Source organism: Egretta garzetta, unplaced genomic scaffold (assembly GCF_000687185.1).
Source record: "Egretta garzetta isolate BGI_Z169 unplaced genomic scaffold, ASM68718v1 scaffold68, whole genome shotgun sequence".
In the NCBI taxonomy this organism is placed as follows: Eukaryota; Metazoa; Chordata; class Aves; order Pelecaniformes; family Ardeidae; genus Egretta; species Egretta garzetta.
In genome coordinates, this window is record NW_009260774.1 from 1,819,993 (window position 1) to 1,839,466 (window position 19,474).

Genomic DNA, 19,474 nt, shown 5'->3' on the forward strand with positions numbered 1-19,474 from the left:
GTCCCCGAGCCGCGAGCGACCGACCGAACTAACTAACCCCCCCCCGAGCATGACGTTATATGGTATGGAATAGCTCTTTGGTCAGTTTGGGTTAGCTGTGCTAGCTGTGCTCCCTCCCAGCTTGTTATGCACCTGGCCGAGCAGGAGAAGCTCAAAAAGTCCTTGAGTAGTCTGAGCACTACTTGGCAACAGCTGAAAACATCAGTGTGTTATCAACATTCTTCTGGTACTAAATCCAAAACACAGCACTATGCTAGCTACTATGAAGAAAATTAGCTCTATCCCAGCCGAAACCAGGACACAGTCTTACTCGCTGTGTCAGAGATCCGTCTGATCTCTATAAACTTTGTTCTGGACTGGGTGACTCCTGTTGTTTGTTAGGCTCTGCTTTTCATTCTTTCTGAGTCTCCCAGTAGCCCGTCACAACCTCTTCTGTTCTCGGCTCGTGTTGTCTCCTTGCCAAACTTCAGCAGTACAGTTGTTCGTAACAGTCAGCAGCCTCTCTTTAGCGTGTCACTTTTCTTTTGTAACTTCAGATTAAAAACATATCTTTCTAGACTTTTATTTTTACATGGTTTGCAGTATTCTTCCATTTTTGTAACACATTTTCATTGTATGGGTTCTACTCTCTGAGTTAATTGAAACTATTAAACACTTCCCAGTATATCTGAAACTATAACTGTCAGAAATAAGGCTACTTTCTAATTATTGTCTTTCTCTTCAGTAGTACCTATTGCTTCCAGGTGCAAAATAAAACACAATTTCCATCTCTTCCCATTGTTTTCCATGCTCAGAGAGATTTCAGCTCTACTGGAAGGTTTCAGCTACTCTTTTCCATCCTGTTTATTTCTTTTAATTATTTTTTTTTTCCCCCTGCTGATATTCATGTGGGGTTCAGTAATAACTCTGCATCATAGATACTTTAAAAAGACCCTCTTTGTTCAGAGGCATACTGCTGCCTACCTCGGTGTACTGGGATGTGGGCTGAGCAGAGCCCATTGCTCAGCCTTCCTGCGCCAGGGAAGTGAAGCTTCTTAGAGGTTCAGGTCCTGCTGCTGCATTTGACTGTGGGAAATCTGGACTAGCTGTGTAGAAGGATGATTTTTTTTTCTGTCACAATCTTGCACGCCTGCTTTTTAACAGTGATTTTTCACCTGTGTTGGGTAATGACACAGCACATTGCTGGCAGCCTGTGCCCATGCTGACCTGGAACAGAATGAAGGAGCAAATTCACTTAGCTGAATTCCTTCAGGATATCAAAATGTAACAAGAAGTTCATTTTGTCAGCTTTGACATTCACATTTTGGTCCCACCGGTCCATCGGGGTGTTCCTGTGAGCCTCTTGTAGGGGTGAATATGTGACAAGACTTAGTTTAATCGGTTACGTCCTCAGGCATGAGTCGGGAGGGGAGAGCGTGGGCTTGCATGAGAACAGAATGAGTCCTCTGTTATTGGTTTTCCTCTAGCATTCAGGATGATGGGGTTTTTTGTGATATGTCACAGAAGGTTATTGATTCTGTATTAAATAAACTGTCAAACAGACAGATACGTGCTGTCTTTTATCAGAAAAGTGCTCTGATAATTTATTTAAACTCTTATGCTAACAAATCAGCAAGGGGAGAGCAAATATTTTTATTAAGATAGTAAAAATTTATCCTAATGTAATATTTTCTAAAGAATTTATATAAGAAGGTAAGATAAAACCTTATTTTAGGGCTTAGAAACATATTAAACCCAGTATCTCCGGAGCTATCCAGGAGAGTCCATTCATATTCCTTCTTCTTACTCTGGAGGAGAGGAAAAGAGAAACAGATAAAGTCCCCACAAAAACATTGCCTTCAGATGTAGTATGTATGGTTAGCTAAAATATAATTTTATTTCCAGGTGGAATGTTTTGATACATATTTTTGAGATGTTGGTAATGTGAGACACCTGCCTGTCTTCCCAAAATTCCTATTTCTACCTTCCCTGCTAAACTGTGCCCATCCCATCACCTGTGAATACGATCTCACTTTAAAGCAAACACAAAAGAGGTAAATGTGGGTATATAGAGTGTTGTACTAATGGAAACATTCATGTCTTTATTACAGTGGTGCAAATCAGTTTTATGTATGGCAGATGAAAGGATTTATTTTACCTCATTGTTATAATTCTTAAGTAGTGTGGATTTCTGGAGTTTTTTGTATACTTGCACCTCGGTTTTGCGGCGAAGGGAAGGAACACGGCAGTGGCTCTTGATCATTTTCTTTGCGGCAATATTCATACTGGAAGTGCTCAGTAATCAGCGGCGTGTTGTTTTCAGCCGTAGAATCCTCATGCTCTATTAACTGTGGTGGTAGGAAAATGGCTGTTGGCAATTTTCCATCATGTCAATGCTCTTAGTATTTACGTTAGAAACAGTATTTATGAAGGCAACAAAAGTCTTTCTTGTTTTTTCCTTTCTCCAGATCTTTCGGTGTTGAGAGTTGGAATGTATTTTCTCTGTTCATCTGTTGTGTATACACTGCAAGGGATGCGCGTACAGTACAAGTAGCAGAAACCTGACCTGATTTCAGTCTGTGTCTCGGTCCGTTCCGTGCAACTCTATGTTCTAATGTACCTCTAAGAAAAGTTTGGAATACTCACATTAGACTGAAGGCTGGGAGAAAAGGTTTTTATTTATAAAGAAACTTTATGAAAGTTTTTTTTTTTTTCCTTGTTTGTTACTGCGCAGCAATTCATAATGATCTGTCCAGGTTATTATTTAAAAGAAAGGCATTGTTCATGTACAGATCGATACAACCAAGATGATACATAATTCAGCCTGAATGGGCCATTGCATTCATTTTTCATTTTAACATTGAATCATTTGATATACTTTGAAATAACAAAGCGATGATCTATAGTTTGGGGTTATGAAAATTGAAAGCAGTTTAATAATATGCATGTCAAATAAAATCAACTGGTTTCTATTTTATTTTCTTAAACTGTAAACTAGCCATCACCCAGTGTTGAGGCTCAGTTGCTTGAAAAAATAGCAAAGCTTTTCTTTTTATATTACTGCTTATTCGCCCCCCTTACCTTCCCCAGCTTTCTCTCCCACATTTCTTTTCCCTCTTGGATTCTTTAGTATTCACATGGCATTAAACGTCTGCTATTCATATCAAACACTCTGGAAATCCATCCATTGTTTATGTCAGTTAATGTTAAGTAATACTTTGTACAGCAATAAGAAGCAATGAAAAACCCAGCAATAAACTGCTGTGTGTCAGTGATTTCTCCTCAGGGTCTGCAACAAGCCATTTGATTTGACTGAAATAATGGCAAACAGTTTTAGACCTTTGCATTAACTCGGCAGGCTAACGTCCATGTGGGTTGTTAAGTGTCATGCTTGCAGAAAGGATATTGGTCCCCGAGATAAAAACTGATGGGTGCCAGAGTAAGCGTTTGGGTAAACAGAAATGTTAGTCGAAGATTTCCCGTGGGGCTGTCATCCAGGTTGTTTGCGACTTCTGTGTGTTTGAAAACGAGAGAAGATAGAAGAATACCGTTAAGTTGTAGTTTAAATAAAAGTAATAGTTAAAAGACAGCTCATTTAGGGTACCTAGATCCTAAGTGCCCAAAAATGAGACACTGAAACGGTTTAGTTTTCAGGAAGCATGCACTTAGCTTTTTCTGAAAATCAGGCATCTCAAAGTGTCTCAGGGTGAACGTGCAAATCCGTTAGTTGTGTTTCGTTCTGCTGTTGCAGTCAGTTGGAGACCTTCCTCTTGGCTTCAGAGAGCTTCCCCCGAGCCCTGAGAGGTTTGGCTTTTTTGTTGTTCTCCCCCCAGCTTTTTAAGGGGATGAAAGTATATACAAGGAAAACTTAGCTTTCCAGCACAAACTTCTCTGTCGTATACTAAGCAAACAGTGCAGAGAAGTAAGTTTTTCAGTTGCCAGTGTAGATATTTCTTACAAGTACTGTTATCAGTAGTTCTTTATCAGTAGAAAACTTGGATATTTCTTACAATAACTTCTACTTGACTTAATGGTTTTTAACCAGAGCTGTCACTTTTTGTAGTTGGCTTGTTCCTTAAAATTTGTATACATCATTAAATGGTATTCTGTTACAGAAAAGCATCTTCCACTTATTCTTAGTAAAATAAATGGTTTTTTTTTATTAAGGAATCTGAGTAGCAGAAATATAAACCCTTTTAGTTCTTTTCTTTTTTTTTTTTACAACAACATTCATTTAGGAAATTGCACAAGACCTTTAGAGAGATTTAATAAAGCTATTGATTGCATTATGCAGCATTAGGAAAGGGCAAAACCATACTTCAGCTTTTCATTTGTCAAGACTAAAATAAACTGATATTAGTGTATGCTTTCTCTTAATTTGTTGGAATTGTTGTTAAAAAAGTGGAATACCTATTAGGAAGAAATCTATACCTAAAACCTTGAAGAAAGCCTCTGAAGAAATGAATGAAAATAAAATGAAAGGCACATCAGTCATTTTTGTAATAAAAATAAGGATTCTAAGGGAAAAACAGGGAGTTCATGAAGTGAACAGTTAATCCCTGTGTGCCTCCTGGTTTTATTAAGGAAAATATATGTGTAAAGATGCTCGACAGAAAATTCTTGTTTCTCACTGTATGTTCTCATTTACAAGTTGCAGTGTTTCAGGGCACTCAGATATATTTGGGAGACTTACCATGTATGATAACAGAAAATTTGCAGAAATTGTTGACACGGTTAGTTATTCTTTCCCCCCCACCTCACCCCCCCAGTAGGTGTGTTTTATCTTCTACCTTGAGTATTAGAAATTTAGTAGTCGTGTGTTCTGCAGGATCTAGTCCTTGGTTACATTTCAACCAGCAGCTTAAACCAAATAAAATTGTGGTACATAATATCAGTAAATGAGTTCATGCATGTGGATGTCTGTTTTTCTTTCTGTGTTTATACACACACTCAGATTGATATCTATAGTAAGGTTGTGTGGCTGATATACTGGCATCCCCATCAGACTTCAAACTGAGGTGGTTAAACGTAGTGGGATCACAGTGATGGAAAAAGTGCTTTGATGTTTGTAAAAGAGTAGGATGATAAAGGAGGGGGGAAGGACCCCCAAATTCAGGGTACATTTCATGAGAGAATTGGGTCTTGTTTCTCATTTAATCCTACTCAGTTCTAACCCTGCTCTCTTTTAAAGAGTGATGTTCCCAGTTTTGTGGTTTGGGGAATTCAGCGGTTTTTAAGGGTGCCTAGAAAATACTATAACTGAGTGGGGGAAAAGGAAAAATAGTATCATTTGTTCAAATTGCACAGATCCTAAGTTCGTAGATAAAAAAACCCATGGAGTGTTGATTCTCTTTGTGACCAACTTAGGTGTTAAATTGCTAATTTGTATTTTGTACTATGAAGACACTTGCTAATAATGTCAGACAATTATATTTTGATGTAAGCTCACATAGTTATGATGCCTTAATTAAACGTTTGGAAATAAAAGAAGCTGTTGAGCTACGTGCAGTTTTTGTAACTTGAAATGTTTTTCATGATATTCACACAGAAATATATTTAAAAACCGCCCAAATGCTATCCTTGCCTTCGAATAATTGTGCCAGTAATGTATGGTAGTGTGAAGTTCCAACACGTTTTTGTCCTGATGGCTTTCCTGGTGATTTTATTTTAGCTGTATAGTTTTTACTTCTTGGTCATGAATTTAGTCTCTGTGAAGGCCAAGAGGTGGAAACCCTCTATTATTCCAGCAGTACACAGGATTCTCTGCACTGCTGTATCAGGAAATCTCAAGTAACAGTTTTATGATGTATGAGGATATTATTCTCTGCAAGCAATAACACGCATTTCTATTTCCCCAGCAATATCCACATAATCAAACATTCACAAGTGCTTTACAAAGAATTTAATTAAATAGTGTGCAGAGTGACTGGATGCAGCATGCACACAAGCTGTTATATATTCAGTAGTTCACATTTTGCAGTTAGCGCAGAACACTTTTGAGCAGTAATATGTGTGAATGATATTTCTATCAAAATGTGTATCGTCACCCCTCCTTTTGTACCTTGCACCTTAAAAATCATGCAAAAACCTTAACAGATGTCACCTCCAGGAGCACAGGGTACCTTCCTCAGCGCTGTAATGGTGTGATAAACAGAGGGAAATACAAATTCTCCTGTTGAGACTTGAACATCAGACATTGTTCCTCTGAAATCAAACGTTTATGACTCCCCAGAGAAAGATACAGATTATTGTGTCTTTTACCACAAAACTAGGCGTGTTTGGAATTTTATCTGAAGGTAGTAGAAATCCGTGGCGCAATCAAGACCAACCACTGAAGAAGTTCATTTCTAAATTAACACCAAGACTTGGACATTCGGATTTTAGACATGGAGAAGGAGAAGCAAAAGATTTCTCATTTTGCGATGATCAGTATGTTCAGAGTCCATCCTGTCAGTCACTGGAGATTGAGAAAGTCTCATTGTTGGCGTTAAAGTGCAGCCCATCAGAGCTTGCACTAGGGAAAGGTAGGAGCGTGTTCCTATGCCGTAGTACGCTTCTTGATTCATTCAGCGTTATTGGTATGCTCATGTCACCTGCAGGATTAGCATTCTGGAAACCAACAGGGTTATCTATTACGTTTTGTTTTGTCTATTCAGAAAAGCCCTTTAAGCATTAGCCGATGAATGAGAGGAGTTTCCAGGCTTGCAGAGCCACGGGGCTGTGTTGGATAAAAGTGATTTAGAATATCCCTCTGCAGTTGTCTACCTGCAAGGCTGTTAGCCGTCCATCAGATTGGAAGGTTTTATTGGTATGTCAGTGCTATAAAGTATCAGTGTAAACCAGCAGACCGATACCAGAGACACAAATAGTGAAAGACAGTCTATAATTGCCCGTAAAGGTGTTTAGTATGAGACCTCACCCTAGTTTCCCAGCTCCACAGAGTTATTCCAGTTTATTACTGGCTGACGCTGGCAAAATCTGTCCATTAGGGCTGGCAAGAAAGTCCAAAAACTACAAATGAACCCCAAGGAGAGAAACAAAGGGATCTGTTAAAAGTAGGGAACTGGTTTTACTTTCATGCTGGTTCTGTTTCAGTGTTGCTCTGCTTATATGAGGGGTATTGCTGGAAACTTAATTGTTGTACCTAAGGACAGAGTCTCTCTGTGTCCTTCTGAGGATGCCTTTTGGAGGAAAGTTTAAGCGCTCTGGGGAGAAGTTACAGCTTTCTTTACCGACTTAATGGGAGAGATCCCTGTTCAATGTTAATAAAGATTTGCCATTAGCTTCAGTGATTTCACCCAGTAGCCTTTGTGTCCTTTTTTTTTCATCCTTATCCCTTCTTTGTATAGCAGACATGCGTTTTTCATTTTGCATGTCATTTATAACAAATTGCAGTTATTCTAAAAAATTAGTACAGTTTGAGCTTCAACTGAAGAAGAAAAGGAGAGCATGTAATTTCAAATTTACTGGCATGTCTAATCTTGAACACCATGTTTTGGATTTTTGCTTTATTTCCTTTAATTAGGCTCTTGTTCTAGTGTCTGCCTTTATGTAAAATATTTATTCTTTACCATTTGTAGAATGTCTCTGCAATTTGGGTATTTTCAGTTGGCTTGTATTTGGAAGTAGCTGTGCTAGGGGAAGCACCCTCTCTGTGCTTCCCCTAGAAGGCTGGTATTTTTACACTTCTTACAGCAGGCCCTTTTTGGGAGTGCTGGAATATATCCAAGTTCTCCACTCCTGATATTTCGGTGGCAACTTCCTTTGAATCCTGAAGTGGAGCTCCTGCTGTCAGGTTGTTCTCCAAGCCAATTCCACCACACATATCAGCAAGCCAAAACAGACAAACCTAGGAGATGTATCAGTGCTGCGATATAGTTTAGAGTATTAGTTAGAATAAGCAGGTCAGAATTTTTCTTCCTCAGGTTAGGAAGTCAGCCCAGAGACCTTTCATCCCACCCAGTGAAGTACCACCTAGATATACTTGTGTTAACTGCGAATGAGCTAGCTTCAGAACCAGAATTAATAGAGCCAAATGAGAGGAGTATGGCAGCCAGGCTAATTAATTAAGAACCCAGGCTAATTAGCTTGACTGGAGGGAGCACCATGCTGATGTGACAGCGTAGCTTCCAAAATTCTGGCTGATTTGTACACAGGTTGCACTGGGCTTCTTGTAGACATGCAAGTTGTTTCTGGGCTCTTTCAGATGTTTTTGCCATGAAGTAGCATTGTGTATTGGTTTATTCCCTATGTCAATTTTCTGTAATTTAGATTTATTTCCAGACCGATAGTCAATTTTAGTTCCTTCACAAGCTTCTGCAGTTAAGATTTTTCTAACACATAGATAGACATTGTAATATTGTCTTGTTCACCCTCATACCACTGAGAGAAATTCCCCACTGCTTTTTTTTTTTTTAACCTGGTGAAGGACCTTCCCATCTTCTTCCTAAAATTTTGTCACTCACCGAATACAAAACTGAAGCCGTACCCGTGAAGTTGGGCATGGCACCACTGTTCCAGCCTGTGGGGCTGAGAGGCAGCTGTCAGCGGTCCTGTTCTCAGAGGATGCATGCTAGCAATAGTGCACCCTGAAGGATGCCTTGTTTTGTAAGAACTGGTGATTCTGAGCAGTTTGCTGTCTTTCTGCTTGTTACGAAGCAGTATTTCTTCAGTGCTCCCCTTAATGTCAGTCCTTACGTACAGTTTGGTGTGTAAGATGTTCATAAAAGAGTCACTTTAATGAAAAGATAAAAAATACTTGTGGTAAAAGTCTGTGTTGCTACATTGATATGGTATAGTAAACATGAGAAGCAGTATCCAACCCAGAAGTAAATCAACAAGGTATTGTAAATAAGCTGGATTCTGTACCATATACTTCACTTAGAAATACTAAGTACTGTGTTACAGCAATAACATAGTAATCATGTGTGAACAGAGAGTGGCATAAGATAAGAAATGAATATTTTATTAATGTTTCCTAAGTAATATTACTAGAGAGCTGAAATTAAGTTTTGCTTTTTATGTGTATGTTAACATGCTTTTAGTGATCATTTATGGCCTTACCTACAGTAGCTCTTCAGCGTAGTAGCTCCCACAAGGAGTTAACATATATTTTTCTATTTCTAGATCTGTTAGCTGTGCCTAAGCATCCATATGCTGCTATGGAGAACTGGGGGCTGAGTGTTTTTGTGGAGCAAAGGATACTACTGGATCCAAGCATTTCTTCTATATCATACCTACTGGATGTCACCATGGTCATTGTACATGAGCTATGTCATCAGGTACCAAAGGTGTTCAGATATTTGATATTAATGTCAGATACCATGCGTTCCTTCTCAAAACTGAAAATGAATTTGTGTTGTTCACGTAGACAGTTGCAACTTTGATTGTAACTGGAGTCCAAATAATACGGAGGTCTGTAAGACAGATCACTACAGTGTAGAAACTGGGAAGACTCAAAATGGGGATAGAAGAGAAAATTAGTAGCAATGAACAACTTGTCTGTGTTTTGTGTGATTATATTCTGTATGTTTGTGGGTGAGTGTGTTGTTGGTGTGTAGACTAAACATGTTGATAACTGTAGAAAATGATTTATTGCAGAACTATAGCAGATTCATGCCGAGTTTCATGTTCATGGCAAAAAATGTTTTGGCTGAAATCAGTTTGGTAGTCATCTTCTTCTGTCACATATACACATACTTCTTTTTCTTTTCATTTTTTTTTAGTTTGATATTGACCCTCTGTTCACTAATGGTGGATAATTGAGTCTTTATGTGTACAGAAACTTCTGTATCAATAAGAAAACTTTGTAATAACCCCATATTACAATTTATTTTACATTTCTTCCATCTTCTTATCTCAAACTAAACACATCGCGAGTGTTTAGTAATATTGAGTTGAATGCAAATGTTATTGAAGGAATTTGCTACAGGGGCAGGAAACCCTTTCTTGCACTCATAAGAGGCATAATCATAGCCTTCAGGTTAAAATGAATAAAATCCTACTGTGTAATCAGCATGCCTTACATCTGTGACTTTACACAGTATTCTTTAAAAGGCAATGCAAATTCTTAACACTTTCTGCAGATAAAAAGTACCATATAAAAGGGAGCTTTTGTAATGGAGTTCTGGTAGATGAACCTGGAAATAATAATGTTTGGTTCATATTCATGTTTCACATTAAATCTGTCGATGAAGTCCTCAACTACAACATGAAATTTTTATTGAAAGTTATTGCTGGTTTGTTCTCAATACGATCATCTGATTTTGTTATATGCTCTTTATTGTGCAGTACAATAGAGTAGCACACTGTTGAGCTAGAAAAATTACAGTGCCTTAGGAATCAGGTGTGGAAAACACATATTAGGTCATCAAATCCGGGCTCCTATTAGTATTAGATTCTTCCATGTGGCACATTTTGGAGTGCTGGGTTCAGTGCTCCTGATTACAGGGTTATGCCACTTCCCTTAAAACCTTTTGATTAAATCTGATGGTCAATAACTTTTTCCTAGTGTTCAGCTTAAGTCTTCCTTTTTCTGAAGTTGTTCCATTACTTGCAGTTATTCTTTGCACCGCTTTAATAATTTCCTCTGCTTCCAAAGCAATTTATATTTCAGATGTGGGCAATTATCACATCAGTAACTTGCCAAGTTTGTTTATTTGATTCTCATTGAAACCGAAGCCTTTTTACATTGTTCTGGGAACATCAGAGGATCATAAAGTGGGTGAAAACTATATTTGAATTTAATTTAGGATAGCAGTGCGGTCATAGAGTGCTTTTAAGTGACCTTAAAATTGCAAATGAGAAGGTTTACTTGGTGTCCATGTTGATATTACTTCCAGTGCTGTTCACTTAATTAAAGTATCTTCCTCCATTCATGTTGCTGCTGTTTCTGTTTTGGTACCATGCAGAGCAGGTCCTTGCTCAGCTGCTTCACTGGATAACTAGACCAGGTAGAAAATATTCAGGTGGAAGAAATATTATTTCTATTTTTTAGATGCAGAATTGAGTCAGAGACAATATGGATTGTTCATCTGCAAAGAAAATTTAAAGGGAGAAACCCTCCAAAAATACAAGCCACAAAACACTGCTTAGCACCTCCATCACAGTATTGACTTTATTTAGCCACGTTTTTCTGCTTTTATCTTACCATACGCAGAAGCCCCTCAAGGAAACTTTAGCTGTGGATAGCATAGAGCAGGAACTGTAAGCAATACCAGCTTAGCTGAAAATCTATTGAACTGAGACCAGGTTGGGTCCAGGATCTCTTGCCTCTGATATTTAATTGTTAATTATTCACTGGATTTTCATCCTCTTCTGCTGTGCATCATCTCGCCTGCTAACCTGGGGTGGCATGTGAATATTCCTCCCCTTCATTCATTTTTACAAATAGAATAACAGAGGTTAATCAAAATCACTTCTGGCTCAGCCAGAAGTGGAATCCAGATCTCCAGTTTTACTTTCATTTCACGTAAGAGGAAAGGGAACTCTCCTAAAATACGTTTTCCTAAAATATATTTTTTTTCTTCTTTTGAAGAATTGTATCATTGTCCTATTTCCCCTGATTTTAAACCCATGGCTTTAAGACTTCCCTCAGCGTGCATCAAACTGACCTGTATGAGATTGTTGTTACTTAGAGTAACACAGCAATTGCTTTGCTAATGTTGTTCCCAAGATTAGAAAAATCAAGTGTATATTAAGAATTGGTATTGTTGCCTTTAGATATGACTGTTTAAAATCAGAATTCCCAAACCTGTTGGGTGTTAGTGCTTGAGCACAGTGTTCAGGACAGCTAGAAAATGCGAGACAGCACTGCAGAAGGACAAAGAAATTCTTTGGTTATCAAAATACAGGTAAAAAGTGTGTAAGAAAGAATTTCATGCCTGATTTCTTCACAGGTGACTTTGTAATGCTTGATTAGATATTTCTTTTAGGTACATGTTTTAGGAGGGACACATTAAAGTTAGATGGGTAGCTTTAGTTTAGTCATTTTGTAGGTTGCCAGTGCTTGATATTTCAGCTTGAGTGTTGTTTTAGAACATTTTATGTATTTAATTAAAAAAAATAATAATTGGAAGAAGGAGTTTTTTGACATAAAAGCTTCTACTCCAAGCCCCAAAACACAAATGAGATACTAGTCAAAACACATATATTTCTAGCAGCTTAAGTTGATAGCTTGAAATAATTACCATAATTTATTTAAATAATTCTATTGAGGTAGTAATCAGTTTTATTTGCATATCACAGATCAGTCCCACCTACAGCCTTTGAAGAAAGAGTCATCTGAATTTATGCACCATGACTTTTTGTGATAGTTTTCCCACCTGAGCACAAAACTTGGTGTGACAGATTGAGTTACAGAGGCATGAAAGCAGAAGGAAAATTAAAACTTTCTAAATCAATGTTTTTTTAATAATCTGTAAAGAAAGCTATGCATGTCAGGCTGAACATAATACCTGAGGGAGATGAGAAATTTATGTAATCAATAAATTTCAATTCATTTTTCTTTTCCAAAATGAAAAGAAGTAATGCTCTTCACTCCAGGCAAATAGTGTCTGTAGTCAAATACACAAATAAATAAATAAACACTTACTTACATAAATGAAGTCCTTTACTTAATGTTTTCCTTTCAGACATGTAACACCTAGGAAGATAATAGCACCTTTCTGCTGGGAAATTTGGCTTGGTTTATTGCAGTCTCTGGGTCTGCTCTGTCTCTGACATTCATAACTGTCTCTGATACTAAAGACTAGTTAAGCAAATTTCCTACATTTTTATATAGGTATCACATGCTGTTTTAATGCCAGTGAAACACTTCTTCCTCTAGGTGGATAATTAATTGATTACTTTTAATTGTATCATTAATAAATAAACCCAGAAAACTCACAAAGGGGTATAAGAAATTATCTTTTGTGACATCATAAATTAGTGTTATTAATTCTTTTGAGTTACAGGAGGATGTATTATGAACTTTACAACCTTTATTTTTTTAAATCTCTCTCTGAATAGTCATACCATACCATGACTGTTACTGCTTTCATATTTATTCAGCAGTCCTCTTGTAATTCAGGAAATTTTTAGAATTGTTTAGTCTGTTTGTCATTAGAAATCATTTAGTCAACCTTTTCTAGTATAGATATAACTTTCACACTCCTCTGGTGCTATGCTACTCTAAAATTGTGAAAAGCGCGTTACCTGTATGAATGCACTTCCAGTGTTTCTTTGTCTTTTTAGTTAACTGTTCTTAACATCAACATCTGTTGGTCCTGTAGACAATTTATTGATAGCCTTCAACTAATTGTGATCACCGAGTGTCCCTTAGCTTTAGTTTAACTTTGTGTGCGAGTATGACTTTTGTCAACCTCATCTTTTGTCCCTAAATTCTTAAGTCGGTTGTCAATGACATTCATTGTCACGTTTTGCTTCATTTTTTTTTTTTTTTCAAATCCTATTAACCGAACATTGTGTGGCAATCTGGTAATCTCAGTTTCTGTAGTCTGTTCTTTGGAACCCCTGTGTTCACTTCACTACGGATTCTCACCGCAGCATTGATCCTTCCTTGGTGCTATTCTCACTCCACAAAGACATGCACAGAATTGAGACCTTTCATTCAGCTCCCAGACAAAGCCTTCAAATAAGCCAACCGTCATGAAAGCAAACCACTTACTGGCCAACTCTGCTTTCATTTGTTCCCCGCTCTCATTACTGTGTCAGCAGCAGCTCCTCTGCCCTGACATGAGTCTCTCCATTTGGAATGCTTATTTGCTGCTTGCTTTCTGTATTTACAGAGTTTACAATTCTATGAAAGCTCAAAATTATCTGTGTTGATTATGAATTAATCTCATTTCTAATCACATTAAGAAAAAAACTGGCAGGGAATTTTACTGAAATAAAGTTTTGGTATTTGTTTGGCAAAAAAGATGCTACTGAGAGTATGAAGTATGTTTTCATAATAGTGTATGAGTTTCTGCTCTTACCACTGGTGTGACGACGATTCAGGTTGCACAGGACCATTACAATCATTTAAACAGCATCATCCATCAGCAGAAGAATTGATGACACCTGATTTGCTTTGAATTTTTGTCGTCATTCCTTTTCCAATGATCATCCCAGCTCTAAAATCCCTCTGACACCCACATATCCTGTACCGTGACAGGTTTGTGGCTGTTGACGGCTACTGAGCAGAGTATCTAATGGCCGCATTCTTGCCTTACCCTCACTTTAGGTCCTTCTCCTCTTTTCAGTTGCTGATCTTCATTGACTTTTGTGGGACTATAATTATCTTTGAGATCTCTGTCCTTCTTTCTAAATTAGATTGAAGTCAGTGGGGAAATTCAAGAGTGACCTGGGAAGAAGGGGAAGGCAGTCAGCTCGGATATGGTTCCTCTGCATAAACATAGGTGGCCTGTGCCATTTTAGATACCCTCTGTCTGTGGTTGCTGTTCAGGAAGGCTGCAGATCTCCTCTAAGTCCTGTATGAAATTTCCTAGGCCATTGTGGGTACCTCAGATACCCTAAGATGTTCTTTAAGTGGCATGAGCTACCTGCTTTTAGGCATCTGAGTCCTACCCACAGAGAGATGGCATGATCGTATAGAACTGCTTTCCTTAGGAAACCAGCCAATGAACGAAGCATCAGCAATATTGTAAATCCTACTGGGCAAACATCGTGGAGGAAGAAATGCTAAAATTTAGGGCTGGGGTGTGGAGACTGTGTTCCCAGTTTTTCAAGATTCGCACTATGCACAGTGAAGTTTCCAGGTAATGAATTTGATTACTCGAGTTAGAAGCCTTTTTTTTGTCCATTGTGTATGTTTGTCCCTTAAGCCTAGGTGAGCATCTACTTTAGATAGCTGAAGTAGACACTGTGAGCACTCTCCTCAACACTTCTTTTCCCCTGCTTGTTCTTTTCTAATGTTTTTTTTTCACTAACTTGTGCACCCTGTAAAGGCTTAATTCCTTACTACATGAAAAAAACACTTAATGAGTTCCAGTGGGCGGTATATACTACTGTTTTTATTAAAACTTGTGAAGAATCTGTTTTGTATAAATGAGATTATGCAAACATGGGTTCCTAAAGTTTGTTTATTTGAACTTCCTTTGCAGTGGTTTGGTGACCTTGTGACTCCAGTTTGGTGGGAGGATGTGTGGTTGAAAGAAGGTTTTGCTCACTATTTTGAATTTGTGGGGACAGACTACCTCTACCCAGGGTGGAACATGGTAAGTCAGTGTTTTTGTTAATTTAGGACTCCACAGAAAAGTTGCTCTGCTGTTATACTCTTGCTGTTGTTATAGACAGGGACTGCTGAAAAATACCAAATGATGCATGCAAGTATCAGATGTGCAATGAAGCAAAATCACTAGGTGTGAAATAATTTGACAGCATTCCAAAAGTGTAATCTGCAATTTATTACAAAAGAAATAAGGTCAGATCTATCATAACCCAACATTAAAATAACTACTGTCTCTCTGCTCAGAAACATTTTGGATTAAAGCAGTTTCGATTTAACAAGGACCATTTTTGAAAATATTCAGAATTTTTAATTTTATCCACAAACACAAGATAAATTGGAAAGAAATGTTCAGCTAAAACATACTGTAAAACTGAGCATATTTTTTCTTACAGTATTCTGTTCTCTCCCTAAGCATACTCTCTCTATATTCCTGCTATTATTTGTCTGTCTAGCAGTACATTCTAAGTTGACATGGGGTAGATGAATTGAGAACCTAGGTTTCAATTATGATTTCCAGCTGTACAGAGTTGGACATGCTTTGTCAACTGGTGTGCAAATATTGGAGCTCTCTGAGGGCAAACTGGGAAGGCCATGCTGGGACATTCTTTTGGAGTCCTTCTGTTACACCATATGATACCTAGTAAGGTCTCAGTTAATATCAACCACTGTAGTCTAGGAATATTATGCTTATACAAAAAATAGGAGATATGAGACCTCAGGACAAGGGATTTGTGTGTGAGACTGCATTGAACGTTGCTATATAGATTTTGTTGTCCTTTGGAGAAATTTTTCTGTTTGCTATCCTTTTATGTTTACACGTTTAATTATGTGGCAAAATATTTGTTATAAATACAGGTTGCCTGATAGAGGTTTGTTGTAGATTGAATGTTTTGCTTAAACTCTTGCATACTAACTTCTGAAATATTTTTTCCCATTTCTGGGTGATTTATTGAGTATTCTTATCCCATTAAGTTTTGTGTGCCACGAAATGAAGATGCTATAATTATGAGTTAAAGCTAATTTTAAAAAATAGTTGTATACAGGTACTGTTGCTTTAGGTGTGTGCTTCTTGTGAAGTTTGATTTCTTTGCAGTATTTAAATTTTTTCTTTCAGATGTCAAATTTGGTTTGTAATTGCATTATGAAAATGAAAATAAATCTTTATCTGAACTGACATCTGTCTTGCATAGGTAGGCTTGTTGGGTTTACCTGGCTTTGGCTGTATTAAAACTCATTCTTTTCATCTTTATGAAAAACACATCCTGAATTACAATGTAATGATTCTAATTATGAATGCAATGAAATCTGGCAGGCCTTTATGATTTTAGCATAGTGAAATGTCATAGATGACAACGTTTATACACTGAATTTTATCGTCAAATCATCAGTCATTTGTTCTTCACATAATCGGTTTAACAAATCCAGAATAACTTTGCTTTAGAAGTCATTTGGAATATAGAATATTTGCTTGAGACTTCTGTGGAATGAATATAATGTTCACTGTTATGCAAATGACATGCCCATCACATGAAATCCTGGCGTCTTAGCAGAATACCGGCAAAGCGGATGGGTTGAACAAGGTGCGACAGTTAAACTGGGAAATCAGACACATGCTGCATAAATTAGAATTAACTACAGTAATATTGCTGTGCCTGAAAAAATATTCCTCAGTCAAGTTTTTCCTTAAATTAAAAAGAAGGTAGACATAAACTTTTCATAAGGCTTTGGATATCTTTGGCCTTTGATATAAAAATAACCAAACTGACATATTGAAATAATTAGAAAATTGGTGGCAAGATGGAACACTTGATGGGTTAAACATTTAGACGTCAACATTCTTTTGCAGACTAGGGTAGGAATCAATACTGTGATGTTTCAGCCTTATTACGGAGATTGTAGGAAGAGGAAGCAAAAATTACAGTTACTGGAATTTGGCTTGCTGGATATTTTTGTTATCAGTATAAAGCACATTTGCTGTTTAGATCATACTGACATTGACTTTTTATAAATGCCCACTTTTTATTTTTTCAAACTGTTACAAACAACTTTTTTTTCTTTTTTTTTTTTTTTTTTTAAAGTGAAGGATACAGTACAAGCTTCATGAATCAGTTGCAAAACCAAGAACTGCAAACCTTATTTTCTGTAATGCTGGCTAAACAGAGCAATATTCCAGCATTCTGGGTGGTGTATTGTCAGCAGTAATTCATATCTGTGAAATAAAAATAAAATATGTTATGGTGGATGATACCACAGCCCTTTGCATCAGGAAAACAGAGTAATATACCCAAATCCTCTTTCTTTCTAAAGAATTGGGAAAGTTAGACAGTTAACTTCTTTCTCTTGTAGTTCTGAAATGTTACCCTTGAAAGTTTCCTCAAGAAAGTCCCATGAACTAAAATGTCAAATTCAACTTGTTTTCAGGTTATTAAAGATTTTTTTGTCACGTTTTCTGTTGGATAAATGTAGAAGCAGAAGGCTGGTAGTCAATTCCAGAAAAAAGACTTGTCTGGAAATGCAACTTGGGCAATATGGATACATCTGAATTAAATGGATCTAGCCACAGATTCCTACCTAACTTATTGTTAGGATGCTTATAGGCTACAGGCACATAAGCTTTCATCATCAAAGCTCCATCAGCCCCTGAAGCTTTGCTACTGCTTGTCTGAAGATGCTTCTCTTTTAGCAGAGCTGAGCATTTTTCAGTGTCCATCTTATTTGGCATTCACAGATTTGGTATGGCTGAACCTGAGACTCTTGAGGAGAGCGATCCATTAAGCATGTTCACGCCATTCTAATGTAAACCAACAGCACTGAGTTCTGCACAAAGCAGACAGCCATGGTTTTTATCTGAAACCTGTTTTCCGGCTTTTTTTTCTAGGTTCTTTGGCTTGCTTAAGCGTTTCTTCTTCCTCTGAGGTTCTGGATTTTATCAGTTTTTCTTCAATTGTTTTATAGGCTCTTCTTTTACTGCAGGAAAGATGGGTGGATACCAATGTTGACAGAACTGCCATGGAGCTGTAACACTTTATTGAGCCTTCCAGCAGGTCTAGAATTTCTTGTCATGTCCAGAAGTTGTTTACATACTTAATCTGACTTGCATAATCTTAATGAGAAAGGAAGTCCAGTCCTTATTAAACCCTTGCTGTCCTTATGCCCTGGATCGTCTTACTAAAATTTTGGGTGAAGAACAGAATGGAGAGTCATTCTGATGGAGACATCAATTACCTGTTGCAGTTAACATAAGATAACTTGGAACTCTCCTGAGGAAGTGGACGAAATTTCCTGAGGTGAACTTTCTGTGCTGAGATCCTTCATGGTTCCACAACTGGTCTTAATATCCTTTTTAAAATTTAAGTTACCTCAGATCAAAGTTAGAAATTCTCATTTCCTTCCCTCAGCTAAAAAATAAGTCCCTGCATATTACTTTTTACCTCTTGAAGGTGAAGTTACGTTTGATTTTGCAGGAAATATGTCCGTACTATACAGTCCTTAGACACTTGCCATGGAAATGAGTTCACCATTCTTCCCATTTCAGCCTCTTGCATTGCCTGTCCCCCAAATTAAGAGTTTTTTGAAATTCTTGTGCTGAAATGTCTCAGATTCTTATTCTAAAGTCTCCTTCTTCAAGGTCTTGGAAGTTTAGACAATTGTTTCTGTGTTGTCAGGATAGTTTTAAAAAGAAAGCTGGCTCTGCAGACTGTTCCCTCCAGAGATGAGAGAATTTCGCTTGATCATGTGCGCTCAGAGTAATCATCTGCATGTGAATTCCCTGGCTGTTGCTATCTCATGACTTAGAATGAGATGAGGTTTCTGTATTAGAGAAATATAACCATATCACTGTTTGGTTGTGTCTCCATGCCATCAAAAAGCAACAGCAGCTGGATGTGAGTTCTTAAGCTGTAAGATCTTACGACTGATACATGGTAATGTCACCTCTGTGGAAGGTGCCTCTGCTAGTTTTAGGATCAGAGAAAAGAGAAAATTACAGCAGAAAACTACATGCTGGTAATTTCCACTTCGTAGCCCTGTCTTTTCTCATCTACCCTTCTCACCCTTCTCCTTTCAGAGCCCTGTTTGCAACTATATATTCCATCTTCCTCTCTGCTTGTTTCTCTCATTATCCTGAGGTCCTTTGTATGTGGCTTTGCAAAGGAAGGAATTCAACTGACGCTTACAGATCCAGGAATTTATTGACTGATCTTTTACCTCCTTATTTTCTGGTAGAAGGAACCATCATGTTTGTCCTTGAATGTCTCTGGTATT

General features: G+C 37.6%; 1 protein-coding gene across 1 annotated transcript in view; it reads left to right on the forward strand.

Annotated features, from left to right (window-relative positions):
- Positions 1-19,474, forward strand: part of TRHDE (thyrotropin releasing hormone degrading enzyme) — a 206,475-nt gene that overhangs the window by 72,567 nt on the left and 114,434 nt on the right. Inside the window, exons 4-5 of the mRNA XM_009646272.2 lie at positions 9,106-9,260; positions 15,084-15,197. Coding sequence (XP_009644567.2) covers positions 9,106-9,260; positions 15,084-15,197 — 269 coding nt within the window. The remainder of the gene's footprint in view (positions 1-9,105; positions 9,261-15,083; positions 15,198-19,474) is intronic.